The following is a 22,911-nucleotide window of genomic DNA, read 5'->3' as shown; positions in this document are numbered from 1 at the left end:
TGGATGGGCAAGTCCAGCAGGGGGTTTGGACAGAGTCGGAAAGAGGGCTGCCAATCAATGTCCTGGAGATCAGGGCGGCACGCTTAGCCTTAAAAGCCTGGACGTCCAAACTTCTAGGGTTTCCAGTGAGAGTGCAGTCCGACAATGCCACGGCGGTGGCATATATAAATCACCAGGGGGGCACGAAAAGTCGAGCCGCCCAAAGGGAAGTGAGCTTAATTTTCCTGTGGGCAGAGTCGCATGTACCATGCATCTCGGCGATCTTTATCCCAGGGGTGGACAATTTACAGGCGGACTTCTTAAGTCGCCAGCAGCTGGTTTCAGGGGAGTGGTCCCTCCATCCCCAAGTCTTTCAGGAGATCTGCCAAAAATGGGGATCTCCGGATGTGGACATCATGGCGTCAAGGTTCAACAGGAAACTGAGCAAGTTCATGTCCCGATCAAAGGACCCTCTGGCCTGTGGAACCGATGCGTTGGTTTGCCCTTGGCATCCGTTCAATCTGCTGTACGCCTTCCCCCCGTTACAGATGCTGCCCCGCCTGCTGCGCAGGATCAGGGTGGAGAACAGACCAGTCATTCTGATAGCCCCCGCATGGCCCCGGAGGTCGTGGTACTCACTGATCGTGAGAATGTCAGTGGGCGAACCATGGACCCTTCCACTTCGGCCAGACCTACTCTCTCAAGGCCCGATACTCCACCCTGCCTTACGGCATCTAAATTTGACGGCTTGGCGGCTGAATCCCTGATCCTCAGGGGTAGGGGCCTATCTAGCCAAGTTATTTCTACTCTGATTAAGGCCAGAAAACCAGTCTCCAGAGTAATTTATTACAGAGTCTGGAGGGCCTACGTAAGCTGGTGTGAGTCCCGGAGATGGCTTCCACGCAAATACACCGTTGACAGGGTATTGCGTTTCCTCCAGATAGGGGTAGATAAGGGTTTGGCCTTAAGTACTATTAAAGGACAGATTTCTGCCTTATCAGTATGGTTTCAGAGGCCGTTAGCCACGCACTCTTTGGTTAAAACCTTTTTACAGGGGGTCTTACGCATTAATCCCCCCATCAAGTCTCCGGTTTGTCCGTGGGATTTGAATCTTGTGTTGTCAGCGCTGCAAAAACAGCCATTTGAGCCTCTGGCAGAGGTTCCGTTGGTATTACTGACTCGGAAGTTGGTATTTTTGGTCGCCATGGCTTCCGCTAGAAGAGTTTCAGAGCTGGCAGCCTTGTCTTGTAAAGAACCTTACCTCATTCTGCATAAGGATAGGGCGGTTCTCCGTCCACATCCGTCTTTTCTGCCTAAGGTGGTGTCCAGTTTTCACTTGAACCAGGATTTGGTCCTACCATCCTTTTTTCCAAAGCCCACTTCTAGAAAGGAAGGGTTGCTGCACACCTTGGATGTTGTCAGGGCCATGAAGGCCTATCTCAAGGCTACAGAAGAGATTCGAGAGACGGATATATTGTTCATTCTGCCGGAAGGGCCTAAGAGAGGTCAGGCAGCAGCTAAAGCTACCATCTCTAGATGGATTAAGCAGGTAATCGGTCAGGCCTACGGCTTGAAGGGGTTGCCCCCTCCTTTATCAGTTAAGGCCCATTCTACTAGGGCCATGAGCGCCTCCTGGGCAGCACACCACCAGATCTCTATGGCTCAGGTTTGCAAGGCGGCAACCTGGTCATCGGTCCACACGTTCACAAAATTTTACCAATTGGACGTGAGACGAAGGGCCGATGCAGCCTTTGGACAGGCAGTGCTGCAGGCTGCGATTTGAGATCCTCTAGATTCGGGGCACCCTTGATTAATTAATGAATTAATTAAATTAATCAGAATAATTATTTTTTGTTGGATTTAATTTGGATTTATTATGATTTAAAGAATACTTTCTGAATTAAATCTCCTGGCTGAGATGTCTCCCTCCCCTCATTGGAAGCATTGCTTTCGGACATCCCACATAGTAATGAATATGCCGCTCTGTGTCCCGTGATGTACGGAAAAGAAAAGGGGATTTTTAATACAGCTTACCTGTAAAATCCTTTTCTTGGAGTACATCACGGGACACAGAGCTCCCACCCCTCTTATGGGGAACATTTTGGGTGGCATACTGCTTGCTACAAAACTGAGGTACTCCTCCTATGGGAGGGGGTTATATAGGGAGGGGCATTTCCTGTTTGAGATTGCCAGTGTCCATCACCTGAAGGTACTCCATATAACCCACATAGTAATGAATATGCCGCTCTGTGTCCCGTGATGTACTCCAAGAAAAGGATTTTACAGGTAAGCTGTATTAAAAATCCCCTTTTTTAATTCATTGTTTTTCCAAATAAAAGGCGTTTGAAAAATGATTGCGCAAATACAGTGCAAGATAAAAAGTTGCAATGATCGTCGTTTTATTCGCCAGGGTGTCTTGTTAAAAAAAACATATATAATGTTTGGGGGTTCTGAGTAATTTTCCAGCAAAAGAATGATGATTTGTACATGTAGGAGAGAAGTGCCAGAATAGGCCCAGTATTGGGTTGATATAAAAGCCCTGTATTGAAGTGGTTTTAAGTAGATCAGGGTCTGTTCTTCATTTTCACCCTGTAATCCAGTGAATAACACATTTCCTTTTTCTTAGTTGGCAGTGTCACTTACTTCACTAGGAAGCTATGGTTGTCACCCAGGTGGCTGTTTTGATAGGGCCTACTAACCTATCCATCTCTTCATCTCAGTTACTTTGGGACAGAGCAAGTGGTGGTTTACAGAAGATAACCAAGAATGAAAATGCGCTTTAGTACAGCTCTCAGAAATTAACAAGGATAGTGCATTTCTGTCAAGATTAACAAGTAATTTCTGTACTTGCTGAAAATGTTTTTATCCTAAAAAGTGAAAACAAATGCAGAAACCACACCTGAGCACTCTTAAGCTGCAATAAATAAAATTTTCGTTCTTGGGTTGGATATCCTTTTAAAGCGGTGGTTGCCAACCAGTGGTCCGTGGACCACTGATGGTCCACAAGAAAATGTTGGTGGTCCCCCGGGGGTTCTGCCGCAAATCGACATTGTGGCAGATGTATACCACCCAATGTTGTTTCAGATGATGTTCTCAATGCATGCTGACAGTCGACACTGTCAGTGCACATGGATACCCTGTGAACTCGGGGAGATGCTGGGAGTAGTGCAGAGAGTGGGAGGTGAAGGAGGGCACTTCCAATGGCAGCACTGATCAGACTGTGTGAGGGAGCACAGAGCTTGAGCACATGGCTGGATAAGGAGGTGAGATCCAATGATGAGTCTGTGTAAGGCAGCAAGTACCGTATTTGCCGGCGTATAAGACGACCCCCTAATTTTCCAGCAAAAAATTTGGTTCTGGGATATACTCGCTGTATAAGACAACCCCCTTCCTACTAGTCTGTCTGGAAGCTGAGGGGTAGCCAGAACAACCGCTGACAGGAACAAACGCTGACAGAAACAGGCTTTTTTTTTTTTTTTTTTTAATCTCACTGTGCCATTACATGCCTCACTGTGCCATTACATGCCTCACTGTGCCATTACATGCTTTACTGTGCCATTACATGCCTCAATGTGCCATTGCCTACGTCACTGTGCCATTGCATACCTAGACGATCTCTCTACATTATCCTGTATGCAGAGTCAGTCAGACTGCGGTGTCCATTATTCAAAAGCCGCGCCTCCTCCTCGTGCTGTTCCGTGATAGGCGGAACACTCATTTTCCCAGCAGAGCCTGTATTGTGTTCCGCCTATCACGGATGTCCTCTCGTCCGAGGATGAGAAGGCATCCGTGATAGGGGGGAACACTGAACAGAGGCTCTGCTGGGAAAATTGGTGTTCCGCCTATCACGGAACAACACGAGGAGGATGCGCGTCTTTTGAATAATCGTCGCCCGCAGTCTGACTGAGCCAGGTACCGGCGTATAAGACGACCCCCAAGTTGAGGCATTTTTTGAGTACAAAAGGTCGTCTTATACGCTGGGAAATATGGTAAGTGAGAGCCAGAACATTGTGTGTGTGTGTGTGTGTGTGTGTGTGTGTGTATAAAGCAGCAGGGGGAAGGGGACAGAAAGCTGGAGCATTGCATGTAAAATTCATGTTAGTGGTCAGTGGGATTCAAATTGTGAGTTTAGCTATCAGCAGGTACAGGAAATACCTGTTCATTTTGCCAGATATGTAGTCTTTTTGTCATATCCTGTAACCTTTAAAAGAGAACTCAAATAAACTTTTTCTTTCTTGTGTTTTATTGTACTAGTCCCATCAATCCAACACGTAATGGAGATCAACGAATGCAGACATGTTTGAAGCCCAGTGTGTGTGACAACCATGACTGCCCTCATAGATGCCTCAGGGTTAGATTTATCCCCCCTCCCCAGCAGCAGATACTCACCTTTCCTTTATTTCCCACAAACCAGTTAGCAGGTTTAAAACAATTGCCTTTTGGTTATTGAGGAGCATGTGCTTTAATCAATGCTGTGCCAGTCGCCTAGCACTGTATTTTATGGAGAAAGTCCATAGTCATAAAGTTTTTTAAAAGTGATCATATAATCTCTGTTGTGGGAGAGGAGAAACAGAAGTACACTGATCTTCCAAGGGAATGGCTGTGTGTGTGTGTGTGTGTGTGTGTGTGTGTGTGTGTGTGTGGGGTGTGTCAGGACAAGTCTGATCATTGGAGGAGGGCAGGCTGAGTCCTTAGCACATCTAGACTATGATGTATTCTCCTGCCAAGTGTGGTCAGTTTTTTAAAGAAGAGCAGAGGGACTGGCAGGAACACCAGGGATTTCACACAAAAGAAGCAATACAAGGACCACCGGATACTTTTTCATTCAATTACATGGTACAGCAGGCACATATCCAGAATATGAAATATTGGATTTACATTTTCTATAACCTACATGGCTTCTGCTTCTTTTTCCATTAACTGAAGGAGGTGGTGGGGAAATTAAGGAAAGGTAAGGGAGTATATGTTGCTGGGAAGAGGGTTTAAAGTGAACTTGCATAGACAAAGCACTGTTTAATGTTTAAATGTACATGCATTTATCAGCCCTCAAATTTTCCACTCGCAATTTGCGAGTGGAAAATAATGGCTGGCAAGCATGGGCTGCCTGGGAGCGGATGAGTGGGCATGCACCACTGGCAGGCTGGGTTGAATGGGAGCCGAGGCAAACAGAGAGCCAGCCAGAGCGGGGAACATTGCTGTAACAGCTTTCATTTGAATTTCTGAGTGTTCCCAGCACTCGCCGTCACATACAGCCCCGCCTCCGGACCTGGGTACTTTGATAGACAGAACACCTGTCCAACCCCCGGGACGTGTGATGTGTATCAAAGTACGTGGGCCAGTAGTCAGGGCTGTATGTGACGGCGAGTGCAATTCAAATGAAAGTTGTTACATCGATGTTCCCCGCTCTCTGAGACTCCGGCCAGCAATCCTCTTCCTCTCCTCTTTTCCCCTGCACAGGTGAAGTGGCATTGATGGACACAGGTAGGTTGCATTGTTGGATACAGGTGAGGCTGCATTGATGGGCACAGGTGAGGCTGCATTGATGGGCACTGATAAAATTGTTAATATTTATTTTTATAACTTAATTCTGCCTAAAACATTTTGTCATTTCATGAGATAATTCATGAGGGTGATTAGGGGTGGGGCAGGGTAGCGGTTGGGTAGGTGGGGCAACTGGTGGCGAGTAACCCTTGAGGCCTGGCTAGTAGCTCAAGACTTGAAATTTTGAGCCCTGTATTTATAATATGAAATGTCTGTTTTCTAGAATGAAGAATACAAAGATCGAGATATCAGAAACCTGAAGCAGCAAGAAGATTTAATTGGTGGAGATCGTGAGAGGGAAAGGAGGAGTGGAGATCGAAAACACAGCAAAGATCCTGATGGTGATAAAAGGCATCATACCAAGCGTGAAAAGGAGGTACGAGGTAGCACAGAGGTGAGGTTTGCTGACGACTCTGTGCAAAATGTGGACAGGAGGAAAGAGAAGCATTCTAAGGAGAGGCATTCACAGAAGGAAGACAGAGAAAGAAGACCCAGAGAAAAGAGCGAGCATAAAGAACGTGAAAAGAAGACTACAGATAATGAGGTACAACGTGCCAGATATTATAATATTATAACGTTTTTGTAACAATAGGCTGCAATATATTCACGTGTTAATTCCTTCTTACAGCTCAATTCCAGGTATGGGTTTTGTTGAATAGTTAAATTTTGCCCAGCTTGGACCAATGTAAGTATGCATATGCCATACCTGTGGGGCCACTGTGGCAGCTGAGAATCGCTGTAGTAGTCACTGCTGGTAGATTTTTCTCAGTGAATGCAAGGCGTTCACAGATTGGATGAGGTGGAGATCATGACATCACTGCCTCTCCATCTTATCCAATCAGAGAACGCCTTACATTCATTGAGAACAATGCAGTGTGTTTTGTAAATGGCACCCATGCTGAGCAAGCAAACCCCTGTTACTTTGCAGAAGGGACCCGAAAGACAGAGGCAATCATTGTAGTAGCAGTAACTACCGTTTTCCTCTGAAAATAAACCCGGCTCTTATATTGATTTTGGCAACAAAAGACCCAGTAGGGCTTATTTCCGGGGTAGGTCTTATAGCATGCTGTTTCTCCTCTCCCTGCCTGTCAGGAAACCTCAGTTTGAACAAAGTTAAAATGCTTGTAAAATGCCCAAATCCTGTTACAGTAGCACACAATACACAATGCAATTCACTGGTGCCAAACACCTCAGCTCTGCTGTCCTCCACCTCTCCCAGCTACCAGCGGGAGACCCCACCCCCCCTTCGCAGCTCTCGGAGTGGGAAAGAGAGCACACCGTAATGTAACGAAAGAAAGATCTGTAACATTTCAGTGCTTAAGTCTGTATGGATCACGTGAAGATTGAGTTTAAGTAAATACCTTGTGGAGACAGGAGTATCGGTATGCACACAGTGTGACATGTTGATTGATGAGGCTCTGCACTAAGACCACTGTACCTTCCATGACCCGCCAAAGCTCTGTAGAGGAAGGGGGGACAGAGATCCCCCGCCGACAGCCGGGAGAAGAGGAGACCAGCGGGGAGATCAGCTGAGCGCCGCTCTGTACCAAAGGCACCTGATGCACACTGCCGTATCAGAGGATTATATGAGTAAACAAGCACCTCAAACTAGGGCTTATTTTCAGGCTAGGGCTTATTTTGCATCCCTCCAGGAAAACGACACTAGGTCTTATTTTTGGGGTAGGTTTTTTTTTTTTCAGGGTAACACAGTACTACATCTTTTTTTTTTTTTTTGCTCCCTGGCAGTCCCACGGGTGTGGCACGTGTATGCTTGCATTAATCCAAGCTTTTGTCTAAAAAAAATATATGCAGCTTGTAGTAATAGTGTGACATTTTATATAAATAAGCTTAATTTTAAAATATCCCTTGTTGAAAATGTAGTAAATGCTTCCATAATAAAAAATATGTAAAATAATAAAAAAATTTCATTGGAAGCTGAAGTGAATTGCAATCATGATAAGTGCAGACTGTCTTCTTTTGCTGCAAGTGGCGCAATGTCAAAGGATAAGTTCACCTTTTGTAACATGTTATACCCATATTGAGGGTTTACCATGTACCATGTAACATGCTACAGATACACCAGCCTCCGCACCCCCCTGCGAGTGGGGGATCTTCACACAGACAGTTTGCAGGACCGTGCCAATATACCTACAATCTGCCTGTCCTGCCAAAAAAACAAACGTAATTATTTTTTTCTTTTGTAAAGGTGAACTTATCCTTTAAAGCAGAAATCTGGCCACTATGGGTAGCAGAACATCATTCTTCTTTGCAGTGTCCTCAGTCTAAGTAGTGTTTTTTTTGTTTATCTTCTAGGAAAAGCGAGTACGTCACAAACGCTCCATTGAATCCAATCCAAAGCAAGGAAGTGATAATGAGAAGGTAATTGCGACAGCATGGACGTGACACTCTTTGGTGTAAAGGTGACTTTAGCCTGCATTGCAAACTCTCAGAAAGTCACTTATCCAAAGTACAGAGACATGTTTCTTTTCTTTTTTTTTTTTTTTCTCCTAGAACGTTATGAGGCCGTTAATGTAAAGTTAAAGTGCTTGTTAAAGGCAGAATTTTTTTTTGATCTTAACCGCTTACGGACCGCCCCATGTACATTTACTGCAGCAGGGCGGCCCTTGCGCGCAAAATTATGTACCTGTATGTGATTTCATACATGCAGTTTAGGCGGCGCGTGCGCCGCCCCTGCTGGGATTGGACACATTGGAAGCCAATCAGTGACCCGCCGATCGTTCACAGGAAAGATGGAACAGCAGTGTGCCGATGTAAACATTGGCACACTGCTGCTCTGTCAGGGAGGAAAAGAGAGATTGTGTTTCAGCTAAGCTGAATCACGATCTCGCTTTCTCTATTGAATCCACTCCCCTCACAGTTAAGCCTCGCACACACGATACGATTGTTGGCAGGTGATTGCCAGTTGACAGACTGTTGTCCTAAAATCTTACCGTTGGTACGCTCCTTTTTACAATTGTCCAACTATCCGCCATTAAATGTTGGATGACGTGCTGTACATTTTCGGTGGACAACAGTTTTTCGTCAGATTTTCTGATGGTCAGTACACGAATCCATCACACAAGTCGAAAGTACAAACACGCATACTCGAAATCAATGCTCGCCAAGCACAAAATTAGCAGAAGGGTCCCAAAGGGTGGCGCTCCAGAGCTAAAATTCCTCGTACTACGTCACTATGTTTGTGTTTGTGCCACGGCAATTGTGTACCATTGGTATGCAAGACAAGATCCTGGCACACGCCCTTTTGACAAAAATCACACTCGGTTGGCCAACAATCGTATCCTGTGTACGGAGCTTAAGAAACACCTCCCAGGGAACACATTTAGTGCTAGTTTAAACCAGACGCAGTTACGTTCAGTTCTGTGTGCTTGTTTACTTTACTAAAAATGCATGCACAGTGTTTTTCATGTATTCCAATGGCTCTAGTTCGCACCAGTGCAGTCAGTTCCTGGTCAGAAACTGACCAGACCTGACTGTATTGGTGCAGAAAAAAACTGAACTTCATCTGATGTGAACTGGCCCTTAAGCCCTTGATTGCCCCCTAGTGTTAACCCCTTCTTTGTCATTTATACAGTGATCAGTGTATTTTTATAGCACTGATCACTATATTGGTGTCACTGGTCACCAAAAAGTGTCACTTGTGGTCAGATTTGTCCGCCGCAATGTCCCAGTCCCGCAAAAAATCGCAGGTTGCCACCATTACTAGTAAACAAAATAAGAAAAAAATAAAATGAAAGTCCCTAAATTTATCCCGTAGTTTTGTAGACTCTATAACTTTTGCGCAAACCAATCAAAATACACTTATTGGGATTTTTTTTACCAAACATATGTAGCAGAATACATATTGGCCTAAATTGATGAAGAATTTTTTATTTTTTTTATCTGTCGGTCTTTTTTCTTTATCGTACATCACGGGACACAGAGCGGCATATTCATTACTATATGGGTTATATGGAGTACCTTCAGGTGTTGACACTGGCAATCTCAAACAGGAAATGCCCCTCCCTATATAACCCCCTCCCATAGGAGGAGTACCTCAGTTTTTACGCCAGTGTCTTAGGTGTTAGTCATGGTTTAGCTTGCCTCCGCATCCTTGGGATTAGGTGAGCTACCGGTTCTGTCCAAAAAAGCCTCAGCGCTAAAGTGGTCAGTAACCGGACCCCAAACCCTTGGGGTATAGCCCATAATGCTTTTCTTTTTAGAGAGCTGGACCCTGGGCCCAGAACTTAGAAACCTTTGGGTGCCTAATGTTTTCTGTTGCCAGGGTGCTATATGGGCCCAGGACAGTGGATCCTTCATAGGAACCCAGGGCCTGAAGGTCTAGACATCCCCACGGAGATGGGGGAAGATTGGGCCTCTTGCTTGGCAAAGTCCTGCGGCATGGAGCAGGTAAGTGAGGGGAAAACTTGCGGAACTTGGTTCTTAGCAGGTTTTTTTCTGGGGGGTCACAGGGGACATGCCTAAAGTTATGCACTGCATCTGGCAAACTAGTCACATATCATAAAGATAGGATGGCTCTATATGTATTATTCCCCATAAGATGTGACCTCCCTTGTAGTGTTGGAAAAGCATTGAGTGGGGCCTGTGTGATATGAAAGTATATGTGTGTGTCAGAGAGCTGTGCTTACCTGCAAGCCTCCAGGCGATGCTCCATTCAGTCTTCCTCCTCAGAGCCTGCAAAGCAGGCAAAACGCTGACCTCCTCGTGGTTCCAGGCTGCAGGCTGCAGTTTGCTGGAGCAGAGAGGTCCCTTCCTCCCAAACCCCCCCCCCCTGTCGGGAGGGGCATTTCCTGTTTGAGATTGCTGGGGGGGGGAAGGGCGGGTCAGTGGCTTAAGGAAGGGGCGGCCCTTCCTTGTTTGTTCCATTCAATACTTTGGAACTGGGGAAGAAAGACCAGAGCGGCAGCACGGGGCGCCGAGGACACACAGTGGCCAGAAAGGATATTGCAGTCTTCAGAAGACTGTTTTTCAAGCCTAGAAATAGGCTGTTCTTTTCCATCTCATAGTTTTTCTTTGCAATACTACTCAGGGGGACAGAATGTTTTTTCTTTCCTGGATTTGAAACAAAAAAGAAAAAAAAAAAAAGAAAAGTCATCTAGGGGAGAGGAAGCATTTTTTTATCCCCCAAACAGGTGTTTGGGCAATTAACTTTTATAGTTCCAAATACCAATAGGTAGCAGGTGTACCTCGGTATTGTACCATGGCATCCGGGTCAGAGGGTACAAGAGGTGGGGATTCCCCCAGAGAGTCTGAGGTCTCGGACAAAGTTATGCCGCTGCTTTCCCCACAGGGAGCCTTGGGGCCATCGGGATCTGGGGCTGGAGCTGGCGCGGGTCAGTCCAACCCTAAGATGGTCACGGACAAGGTATTACTCACCTCTTTAAGAGAGATGGAGAAAAGAATGGGAAAAATGATAGCCACAGCTATGCGGGGCAGTAAACGGATTAGATCTCCGTCGCCCGAGCGCGGACCCTCAGAAGAGGAGGTCCTTTCCTCATGGGAATTGGACGACCTCTTGGACAAGGACCAAGTAGGTTCAGGGATCGAAGATCCGGATACAGAGGAGTCTGGAGCAGTCTCCCAAGGGGAGAGCTGGTGGATTCAAGCCTTAACGGACTTGGTCCATAATGCATTCAACTTGCCAGTACCAGATCTCCAGGTATCTACGGTTTCAGCTTTGGGCTCACTGAGGGCGCCTCAAAGCAATGCAGTATTTCCGATCCACCCTCTACTAGAGGGAGTTTTGTTCCAAGATTGGAACAAGCCAGATAAAATCTTCTTACCACCTAAAAGATTCTCTGCCCTATATCCTATGGAAGATAAATTTTCCAAGAAATGGGCTACTCCTACAGTGGACGCAGCCATCTCATGTATTAACAAATCATTAACATGCCCTGTAGAAAACATACAGGTATTCAAGGATCCAGTTGATAAACGCTTGGAAGCACTACTTAAGAACTCCTTCACTACTGCAGGGGCAGTAGTACAGCCAGCCGTGGCTGCGATTGGGGTTGCTCAAGCATTATCGGATCAAGTTAAGCAGATGCTTAAACTTATTCCTGCCCAGCAGGCAGAAGAATTTTCGGATGTCCCTAGGGCCATATGTTTTACAGTAGACGCAATTAAGGATTCTATCCAGCAAGCGTCACGTTTATCGTTATCCCTTATCCATATGAGAAGACTCTTATGGTTAAAAAGCTGGGAGGCCGAGCCCCCATGCAAGAAGCTCCTGGTAGGGTTCCCCTTCCATGGAGGACGACTCTTCGGAGAAGACCTAGATAAATACATTCAAACCATTTCAAATGGCAAAAGTACTCTCTTGCCAACTAAGAGGAAGTTTCAGGGGCCTGCGTTTAAACGACAGTACTCCCCTGGGCAGGGGCCCTCTAATGCCAAACAGTATCGACGGCCTCCTGCGAAAGCAAACTTCGGCTTCAACAGCAAATCACAAGGACAGGCTGCTAGAGGCAGAAAGCAGTGGGTTCGCAAACCAGCAAAACCAGCCCCCAAGCCGACCTTATGAAGGGACGCCCCCACCCACGAAGGTGGGGGGAAGGCTGCGACTCTTTTCAGAGGTTTGGGAAGCCAGCATTCCCGACGAGTGGGTACGGTCTTCCGTGGCCACGGGCTACAAATTAGATTTCCTAAGGTTTCCTCCTCTTCATTTCCAGGAGTCGAGGATTCCAAACGATCCGGAGAAAGGAGCCGCATTAATGTCGGCATTAAATCATCTACTTTCCCAGGAAGTAATAGTAGAGGTACCAGTCCTGGAACAGGGGCTAGGTTTCTACTCCAACCTATTCATCATCCCGAAGTCCAATGGAGATGTCAGGCCAATTTTGGACCTAAAGATGGTAAATACATACCTAAAGATCCGCTCATTTCGGATGGAATCCGTGCGGTCAGCAGCTACCACACTCCAAAAGGACGACTTCATGGCGTCCATAGACATAAAGGATGCCTACCTTCATCTTCCAATTTATCAGCCACATCAAAAATATCTACGCTTCATGGTGGCTTCGCGTCACTTCCAATTCGTGGCGCTTCCCTTCGGGTTGGCTACGGCCCCCCGGGTGTTCACGAAGGTCCTAGCTCCAATCCTAGCCAATCTAAGGATCCAAGGGGTCACGATCCTAGCATACCTGGACGACCTCCTAGTCATAGATCACTCGTCTCCCGGCTTGGAGCGAGCAGTGGCCCTCACGGTCCAATACCTCGAGAAGTTCGGCTGGGTCCTAAATCGAGAAAAGTCAGCTTTCCTGCCCACAAGGCAGTTGGAATATCTCGGCATGAGATTAGACACAGAACAACAAAGAGTGTTTCTACCTCTGAGGAAGGTCAAAGCCATCAAGGAATTAATCCTACTGGTTCTAAGCAAGAAGGAACCGACTATTCGCCTATGTATGAGGTTACTAGGCAAGATGGTGGCCACATTCGAGGCGGTACCATACGCCCAGAGCCACACTCGCATCCTGCAGGCAGCCATCCTGTCAGCATGGAGCAGAAGGCCACAGGCCTTGGATACCCCGTTGCCGCTCTCATCAAGAGTCCGACAAAGTCTGTGTTGGTGGTTAGACCCTCAGAATCTACTGAAGGGGAAGTCTTTCAGCCCAGTGGCTTGGAAGATAGTGACCACAGACGCCAGCCTGACGGGCTGGGGAGCAATTTTGGATGGTTGCACTCGCCAAGGTACTTGGGCAACGCCAGAGAAGCAGTTGCCCATCAACATCTTGGAGCTCAGAGCTGCTCGACTAGCCCTCAGGGCTTGGACGTCAAAATTGCAGGGGTTCCCGGTGAGAATTCAATCAGACAATGCCACGGCCGTGGCATACATAAATCACCAAGGGGGAACCAGGAGTCAAGCCGCTCAGAGAGAGGTGAGCTTGATTCTCCTATGGGCAGAGGCTCATGTGCCCTGCATATCGGCAATATTCATTCCAGGAGTGGACAACTTTCAGGCGGACTTCTTAAGCCGCCAGACTCTTTTGCCGGGGGAATGGTCTCTGCATCCACAAATCTTTCAAGCACTCTGCCAAAGATGGGGAGTGCCGGACGTGGATATCATGGCATCGAGACTCAACAAGAAGCTAGACAGGTTCATGTCCCGCTCAAGGGATCCGATGGCCTGCGGAACCGATGCGTTGGTTTGCCCTTGGCATCGGTTCAAACTTCTTTATGCGTTTCCCCCGCTCCAGTTACTACCCCGCCTGCTGCGCAGGATCCGGGTGGAGCACATACCAGTCATCCTGGTAGCTCCAGCATGGCCCAGAAGGGCATGGTACTCACTAATCTTAAGGATGGTAGTGGGAGACCCTTGGACTCTTCCTCTACGGCCAGACCTGCTATCGCAAGGTCCGATCCTCCACCCTGCCTTACGGCATCTAAATTTGACGGCCTGGAAGCTGAATCCCTGATTCTCAGGGGTAGAGGTCTGTCTCAGAAAGTAATCTCTACCCTAATCAGAGCCAGGAAACCGGTCTCTAGGGTGATTTACTACAGGGTCTGGAAGGCCTATGTAGGCTGGTGTGAGTCCAAGCGATGGCTTTCTCGCAAATTTACCATCGATAGAGTATTAAGTTTTCTCCAGCTAGGAGTGGATAAAGGATTGGCATTAAGCACAATCAAAGGACAGATTTCTGCTCTGTCAGTGTGGTTTCAGCGGCCGCTGGCCACCCACTCGCTGGTTAAGACCTTCCTTCAAGGGGTCTTACGTATTAAACCTCCAGTTAAATCCCCGCTTTGCCCGTGGGATTTAAACCTTGTTCTGTCAAGTTTACAGAAACAACCGTTTGAGCCGTTGGCTGAAATTCCTTTGGTTTTACTGACAAGAAAGTTAGTATTTTTGGTCGCCATAGTTTCCGCAAGAAGAGTATCGGAACTGGCGGCCTTATCCTGTAAGGAACCATATCTTATTTTTCATAAGGACAGGGTCGTTCTCCGCCCTCATCCTTCCTTCCTACCGAAGGTTGTATCCAGTTTTCATTTGAACCAGGATTTGGTATTACCATCCTTCTTCCCTAAACCTACTTCCAGAAAGGAAGGGTTGCTGCATACCTTGGATATCGTCAGGGCCATGAAGGCCTATCTTAAAGCTACAAAGAAGATCCGGAAAACAGATGTGCTGTTCATATTACCGGATGGGCCCAAGAAGGGGCAGGCAGCTGCAAAGTCCACCATTTCTAGGTGGATTAAGCAATTAATCACTCAGGCCTACGGCTTGAAAGGGTTGCCTCCTCCAGTATCATTAAAGGCTCATTCTACTAGGGCCATGGGCGCCTCCTGGGCAGCACACCACCAGATCTCTATGGCTCAAGTTTGCAAGGCGGCAACCTGGTCTTCTGTCCACACGTTTACAAAATTCTACCAGTTGGACGTAAGAAGGAAGTCTGATACAGCCTTTGGGCAGGCAGTGCTGCAGGCTGCAGTTTGAGACCCTCGGATTCCGGGGGCTCCTCTTTTTTGAGTTAAATTTAAAATTTAAGATTATTTTTCTCAACTAAGTTGGATTTATTATGATTTGAGTATTTCTCTAAATTAAATCCTTTTGTCTTGGAGATGTTCTCCCTCCCCTCATTGTGAGCATTGCTTTGGGACATCCCATATAGTAATGAATATGCCGCTCTGTGTCCCGTGATGTACGATAAAGAAAAAGGGATTTTTAATACAGCTTACCTGTAAAATCCTTTTCTTGGAGTACATCACGGGACACAGAGCTCCCACCCCTCTTTTTGGGGACCATTTTGGGAGGCATACTGCTTGCTACAAAACTGAGGTACTCCTCCTATGGGAGGGGGTTATATAGGGAGGGGCATTTACTGTTTGAGATTGCCAGTGTCAACACCTGAAGGTACTCCATATAACCCATATAGTAATGAATATGCCGCTCTGTGTCCCGTGATGTACTCCAAGAAAAGGATTTTACAGGTAAGCTGTATTAAAAATCCCTTTTTTTGTATTATAGCGCAAAAAATAAATATCGCAGTGTTGATCAAATACCACCAAAAGAAAGCTCTATGGGGGAAAAAAAAGATATCGGTTTTATTTGGGTACAGCGTCGCACGACTGCGCAATTGTCAGTTAAAGCAACGCAGTGCCGTATCACAAAAAATGGCCTGGTCAGGAAGTGGGTAAAACCTTTTGAGGCTGAAGTGATTAAAGTGGATGTAAACCTGATTTTTTTTTTTTTTTTTTTTTTTAAATGAAGACTTCCACCTGGTACAGTAGAGGATGTCTTTTGTCATTTGTGCCCAGTCTTGCCATGAAGAGTTGATCCAGCTCTGAGCAACCCTCTTGTGTTGTTTTTTATCTTGCTAAAAAACAAAAAAAAAAACCACACGGATAAGTTTGGGTCGCCACATCCCCCCCTGCTGTGACTGACATCTGATTTTTTTTTTTTTGGAGAGAACCCAGGACTGGCTTCTCCACACCATGTGGTGCCTTTGCTGAGTTTTGACTGGATGTTACCCAAAACTCAGGAGTAGGAGAGTGTCTTTGACAACAGCAAAGGGACCCACCCCCCGATTCCAGGGTTTTGCGGGGCTCCTACTGCTGAAGGGGGTGACATTTGCAAGGTATGAATACATGCAGGAGGCTTGTGTGTGTGTGTGTGTGTGTGTGTGTGTGTGTATGTATATATATATATATATATATATATATATATATATATATATATATATACATTAATACTGTGCCATTAGTTTATACTGGGTGAGTGGTGGGTTTACATCCACTTTAATGCATTAGGATAAAAAACCTTCTGTGTGTAGCAGCCCCCCTAATACTTACCTGAGCCCCCTATCCAGCGATGTTGCACGAGTGCCTCGGCCATCAGGACCCTCTCTCTTGATTTGGGTGAGACACAGCAGCGACACGGTTGGATCCCGCTGCTGTCAATAAAAGTCAGTCAGCCAATAAGGAGACAGCGTGGCTGTGGCCGAGCAACGGCTCCGTGTCTGAATGGACACACAGAGCAGCGGCCCAGATCGGGTGCCCCCATAGCAAGCTGCTTGCTGTGGGGGCACTTGGCAGGAGGAAGGGGTCAGGAGTGCTGGCGAGGGACCCGAGAAGAGGGGGTTCTAGGCTGCTCTGTGCAAAACCACTGCTCAGGGCAGGTAAGTATAACATTATTTTTAAAGGGGGAAAAGAAAACAAGACTTTAGTATCACTTTTAAAATATTCACTAAAAGTAAATGTCAGCTTAAACAAAGGACTGGCTACCAAAATATTGTTTATGTACGCACTTTGTTGAAAGCGGGAGCATCTGTCCTTTGGAAATAATTGCTTGACAAATTCTGTAGTGTATTATGTGAGCTGAGACATGCTTGTTAAGCACTGTTCATCCAGTGCAGGTTTCTTTGATTGCTGTTCAAAATTAATTTTAAAACGGGTCTTGACAATTTCTCTTACACTTTGCATGGTGCTCGCTCTCTCTGTATTTTTAGATTCCATTATAGTGCACAGCAGCGGAAACATTTATGCAGAGAACAGATGAAAGCTTTTTTTCTGAGCTTGGAAACCATTTTTAACACCCACATACTGTAAAATGTTACGCCTAAAGGAAATCGAAGCTGTGTGCCATGCAAGCTTTATAAACAGCATCTCCAGGCTAAAAGTAAAGGCAGTTGACTGCTGCTAATACTATCCAGGAAGGATTGTCTTCTATAATGAAGTTAATAAGTCCACTCAGTTACATTTGTGTTTGGTCTGTGAAACCAGATTCATTGAGCAGCCCATACATTAAGCAATTTTCTTTCTTTCCTTGAAACACTCAATTCTCCCATCAACATTGTCATTGCTGACGAGAGAATCCCTCCCACAGCACTATTGTGTTCTGCCGAGCAGAGCACAATGATTACCACTAGCGACTATAGTAGCCAGCAGTAATCGCATATAAAAAAATCCTACAGGTTGCCTGTACCGAAGTTGATCATTGGATCGACTTGGGTACAACCAGCCTGCCCGTTGATGGATTAAATCTCAGCCGGTCCCAGCTGAACCAGCTGAGATTTGATCCATCTATGGGTGGCTTGAGTTGCTCACAGGGCTTTGGGATCGACCTATTATGACTTTTTACTTCCAATGAGTGTGGGGGTTCAGCCTGTCAGTGCTCGGACCATACGCTGCACACTGCATTAAATTGGTCTGCATGGCTGTCCTCCCAGAAGGAATCCTCTTCTAAAGATGATGCACAAAAAAGCCGGGAAACAGTTTGCTGAAGACAAGCAGACTAAGGACATGGATTACTGGAACCATGTCCTGTGGTCTGATGAGACCAAGATAAACTTATTTGGTTTAGATGGTGTCAAGCGTGTGGGGCGGGAACCAGGTGAGGAATACAAAGACAAGTGTTTCTTGCCTACAGTCAAGCATGGTGGTGGGAGTTATGCCATGAGTAAACACTGAAGTTAGTATGAAACGCGTCAGCTGTCCTAGGTTCCGTTGCTGTGACTTGTAGTGCCTGTTTCCAGTTTTTTACATTAAAGTTACGTTGGATTGGAGTGCGGCTGTCCTGATCATCTTTTGTTCTTATTTGCCATGTGCAATGCTATCACCCTCAGTTCCTGAGAAGGTTTGAGCCCAACAAGACCTGCCTGGAGCGGCAATCTCTGTCTCTTTATGGTGGTGGGAATGTCATGGTCTGGGGCTGCATGAGTGCTGCTGGCACTGGGGAGCTACAGTTCATTGAGGGAACCATGAATGCCAACATGTACTGTGAGATACTGAAGCAGATCATGATTCCCTCCCTTCGGAGACTGGGCCACAGGGCAGTATTCCAACATTACGACCCCAAACACCTCCAAGACAACCACTGCCTTGCTAAAGAAGCTGAGGGTAAAGTTGATGGACTGGTCAATCATGTCTCCAGACCTAAACCCTATTGAGCATCTGTGGGGCATCGGAAGGTGGAAGAACCCAAGGTTTCTAACATCCACCAGCTCCGTGATATTGTCATGGAGGAGTGGAAGAGGACTCCAGTGGCAACCTGTGAAGCTCTGGGGAACTCATGCCCAAGAGGATTAAGGCAGTGCTGGAAAATAATGGTGGCCACAGAAAATATTGGCACTTTTGGACCAATTTTGAAATTTTCACTTGGGGGTATACTCACTGTTGTTGCCAGCTGTTTAGACATTAATGGCTGTGTGTTGAGTTATTTTGAGGGGACAGCAAATGTACACTGTTATACAAGCTGTACACTCGCTACTTTACATTGTAGCAAAGTGTCATTTCTTCAGTGTTGTCACATGAAAAAGTATAATAAAATATATACAAAAATGTGAGGGGTGTACTCATTTTTGTGAGATACTGTATATATCTCCTTCTGAGTAAATGTAACTGTTACTAGAACAAAAACTGAGGGGAAACCTTCCCTTATATTGTGTCTATAGGACAGGAAGTAAAAGGGAAGATGTTCTGTGAGAAAAGGATGGCAAACACACTTTGCTACTCTGTTCATATTAAAAATCAAGTTTTATCTTTAGATGCATTTAAACTGCCCAAGGGCTGCAAGAGTGTCATATGTTGCCCAAAACAACCAGCTTAACACAGCTTCTCTTGAGAAGAGGAGCTTAAGGGGGGGATATGATCACCATGTCTAAATGCATAAATGGTCCATATAGTGAACTTAGTGTTGACTTAATCACTTTTGGATCATAAGAGAGGACAAGTGGGCAGCGTTTACTCTGTACGTCTGAAGAAGCGACTGAGTCCGCAATACCGGTAGAGGAAACTGCTATACTCCACCTCAACAGAAACTTCACGGGGTCACCCGTTAGTAACTTGTTGCTTTCTGGTGGGGTATTTTTTTTTTTTTGTATGATGTATGTTTTTTATATGTAATAAAATATTTTTTTATGATACTATATGTCCGTGTATCAGGATCGAGATAGTCCAGTATGTCCTCCCTCTAGGTGATTGCATATTGGTTAGGCAGCATCGGCAACTGCCACCATATGTTCACTTGGTTTAATTTTTCTATTAAAATTTGGATGATGGTACCTTTTTGTCAATTACTATTGAATTATTTTTTATTTTTTTTTCAAAAAAAAACGTTTTTATTGAACAATTTACATTTGGAACATAGTTCTGCAAGTTACAATGCAATACTGGAGAAATGCATAAAACAAAGAAATGTGGCTTATACATATATAGGCACAGCAGATCAAGAAATTTGTTCAGCGTGAACACTGGACTAACTATCAGTGAGTGGGAAAACCCTATGTCCACTCTATTCATGGAATTGCACACTAGAAGGATTTATAGTTTTACGGACCTTCAGTGCATGTGTCTGCGGACTCAAGCCATCTATCCCAGATTTTGTTGTACTTCTCTGGACAACCTCTGTTAATGTATATAAACTTTTTGTAGGGAAGTGTGTTATTTACATCTAGTTTCCAATCATTGAAGCTGGGAGGAGTGGGTCTCATCCACTGTCTGGCTATAATTTTTCTAGCAGAAAATAATGTTTCATGCAAGAATGTTTTAGTGAATTTGTCTATCTCAGAGTCGGGGAATATCCCCAGTAAGCATTGTTTGGGGTCCAAGGTCTATGGGGATCCCATGTCATCATGGAGGAAGTCCACAATCTGCTTCCACAGACCCTGAAGGACCGGGCATGCCCAAAGTAGATGGAAGAATGTGCCCGTCGCTTGGTTACACATCGTGCACGAGGTAGAAGACGGTTGTCTAAAGCGGGCGATTCTTAGGGGGGTAAGATATGCCCGATGCACCACATATAACTGGGTCAGCCTGTCCAAGAGCTTAGGGGACACAGTCTTGCATGAGTCAAGTGCTTCACTCCACTCCTCATCCTCCATCGGACCCACCATCTCGGTTTAAGGCTGTAAGCTAACGTGGTAGATGATGGGGTGAGAAGCATGGTATAAAAATCGGAGATCAGCTTTCGTGGGTCCATGCCCTTGACCACTGCCATGATAACATTGGGTGTGGATTGTGGCAAAGGTCGGGGAAACTGAGCTTGGGCTGCGTGACGCACTTGGAAGAATCTAAAAAGCATAGAATTGGGCAGCAGGAACTCATTTTGGAGGTCCTCAAAGTTTTTAAGTGTGCCATCGGAAAGTATGTGGTGCAAATAATATATTCCATGTTCGCACCATATCTCTGTGTCAGGGATCAAGAGAAACTCTGAGAGTAATCTATTGTGCCATAAAGGGGTGTAATCGTTGTGTTTAGCGGTCGTTAATGTTTTAGTGGTGATGTCCCATATGCGCCTATATTGATACAATAGGGACCCACGGTCTCTATTGGATTTATTCCCACTAAGTCCCAATGCAATTGCGGTGAGTGGGTCAGTGGTCAGTTGCGCCCACCGTGGACAGAGGAGGGAGTTTCTATTGAATTTTATATGAGGCTATACTCAAAATGTTGTCGTCGTTGTTTGTTGAACTAGATGGTCTTGTGTATTTTTTCAACATGACTATGTATATAACATGATTAGTATTAGGTGGGCACAGTGTTGGCACACTAGCAGTTATTTACTTCCCGTTTGATGGAGAACGCATAGGAATATGTTTGTCTTTTAATTGCTGTCTTCAAGTGTTTTTTATTTATTTTTTTCAAGGACATTGAAGAGATAATTCAGAGCTCAGATGCACCATATGATGATTCCACTAATTACGAAGAGGATTTTGATGTAAGTAAATGTAATTGACCAGAATAGCTGTCCACTCATTGGTATATGCTCTGAACAACGCATCTAAAACAAATTAGTCTTTCACTGTTAATCTTTATTATGTGATTTGTAGGATTATGATGATGATGATTTTGAAGAGGCCAGTGAAGCGAGTACACCATTAGAAGAGCAGCCACCAGTTCAGAGAAACAACGAGTTAGAGGAGATTCAAAAGGCCATGCTCCTGGAGAATGAAAACATAACTCCAGGCCCAGCTGTACACCAACAGAAAGTCCATGACCATCATGATCAGGACCTAGAACCTAGAGGTATGTTTTCCAAGCTTTGTATGCCATTTGGAACTACTCCTGCCTTACTGATAGATTCAGGAGATTTGGAGTTAGATTTGGTAATATTATTACTTTGCTGCTTGAGTCTCATAGACGGCAGAAAACAAAGTTTTTCCTCTACCAAGATGGCTGCCTCCACACAGAGACATGCTGCAGAACAAGACATTGTAAGTCAGTGATGGGGAAAAGATCAGCTAAAGGAACCTAGAGGCAATACTGGTAACTTGTCCATTGCCCTCTGCCTTCCCTTTTTGTCCAAACTTCCTATACTTGGTTGCCCCATAAAGTACTATTACAGCAGTCCCGACTTGAGGGGTTGTGCTGGGGGAACCACAGTTCCCATACTTTTTCAAAACCAGAATTTGCTTGGCATATGTATTCGAGGCCATAGTTCCTCACTAGAACTGCTGCTTTGTATCTGCTGGATCCTGGGTTCAGTCTTGAAGCATCATTTCTTAATTGCCTCCCAGCTTTGCTAAACATCCAGTTTTTAGGTAGTGTCCTTGATTGATGGTCGTGCCTGTGATTCTCCCTGAAGATTCTTTTCAGTGGACATTAGTGATTTCTATAGCCCAATCTTCACACCCCTATTGGTCAAGGGAATGGCTTCATCTGGATTGGTTATCTACGGCCCAGAGGCCAAGAGATGGTAACCAGATCATGCATGCAAGGAGGGCCTGTAAGCTTGCCATTCAGCACTGGATCCTATGAGGAGTGATCTCAGGGGTACCCAATAGGCAGTGATTTCACTGGCAGAGTGCTATACAGTAATCCCTTGAGTAGATTGTGTGTGTTTGTGCATGCATAGGAACCATTTTCGGATTCAAAAAGCATATAGGGGATAATCTGCCATTATGTTAATGCCCAATGACCTAAGTGGTGTTTGCCAACTAACCGAACATGCATACAAAATACTCAGATCGTTCCTAACAGAGGGTAAAGCCCTCCCAGGAAGTAAGTGGTAATCATTGGCAAAACAGGGCTTAAATAATAGGCTAAAGGCATATCTTTAATTGTATCAAAAAGAATAAAAGGAGCTAACATGTAGTCGGAAATTGCTCATTTAGAAACACAGTATATCCGATCCAGTGCACCATCACCATATACAATGTATAATAAAAACGAGAAACAAAAAACAAACAAATAGTCACTTTAAACATCCAGCCGTAATAATCTGTGTGAAGTTTACACATCAGTGTGGAAATCCTGCATATAGGCTAAATACAGGGTCAATAATGCTGAGTGCAAACATTGGGCCCCAGGGCTCTAAACCTGCTCCACGTAGAAAAAAGCTGTTTAGATGGAAGGTATTGGGATGATTTTCCCAGAGTCAAGATGTAGCACCATCGGCATATAAAGCAGTCTATTCCACCTCTTACACCACAGGCAATGATA

General features: G+C 45.4%; 1 protein-coding gene across 2 annotated transcripts in view; it reads left to right on the top strand.

Moving 5' to 3' along the window:
- DYNC2I1 (dynein 2 intermediate chain 1) overlaps positions 1-22,911 on the top strand; it is a 133,511-nt gene that overhangs the window by 34,985 nt on the left and 75,615 nt on the right. For both annotated transcript variants that reach the window (XM_040352691.1, XM_040352692.1), the window contains 4 exons: positions 5,744-6,064; positions 7,834-7,899; positions 21,116-21,187; positions 21,300-21,495. In XM_040352691.1, the coding sequence (XP_040208625.1) occupies positions 5,744-6,064; positions 7,834-7,899; positions 21,116-21,187; positions 21,300-21,495 (655 nt within the window). The remainder of the gene's footprint in view (positions 1-5,743; positions 6,065-7,833; positions 7,900-21,115; positions 21,188-21,299; positions 21,496-22,911) is intronic.

The sequence above is a fragment of the Rana temporaria genome, chromosome 5, assembly GCF_905171775.1.
Source record: "Rana temporaria chromosome 5, aRanTem1.1, whole genome shotgun sequence".
NCBI lineage: Eukaryota > Metazoa > Chordata > Amphibia > Anura > Ranidae > Rana > Rana temporaria.
This window is presented reverse-complemented; position numbering and strand designations above follow the sequence as displayed.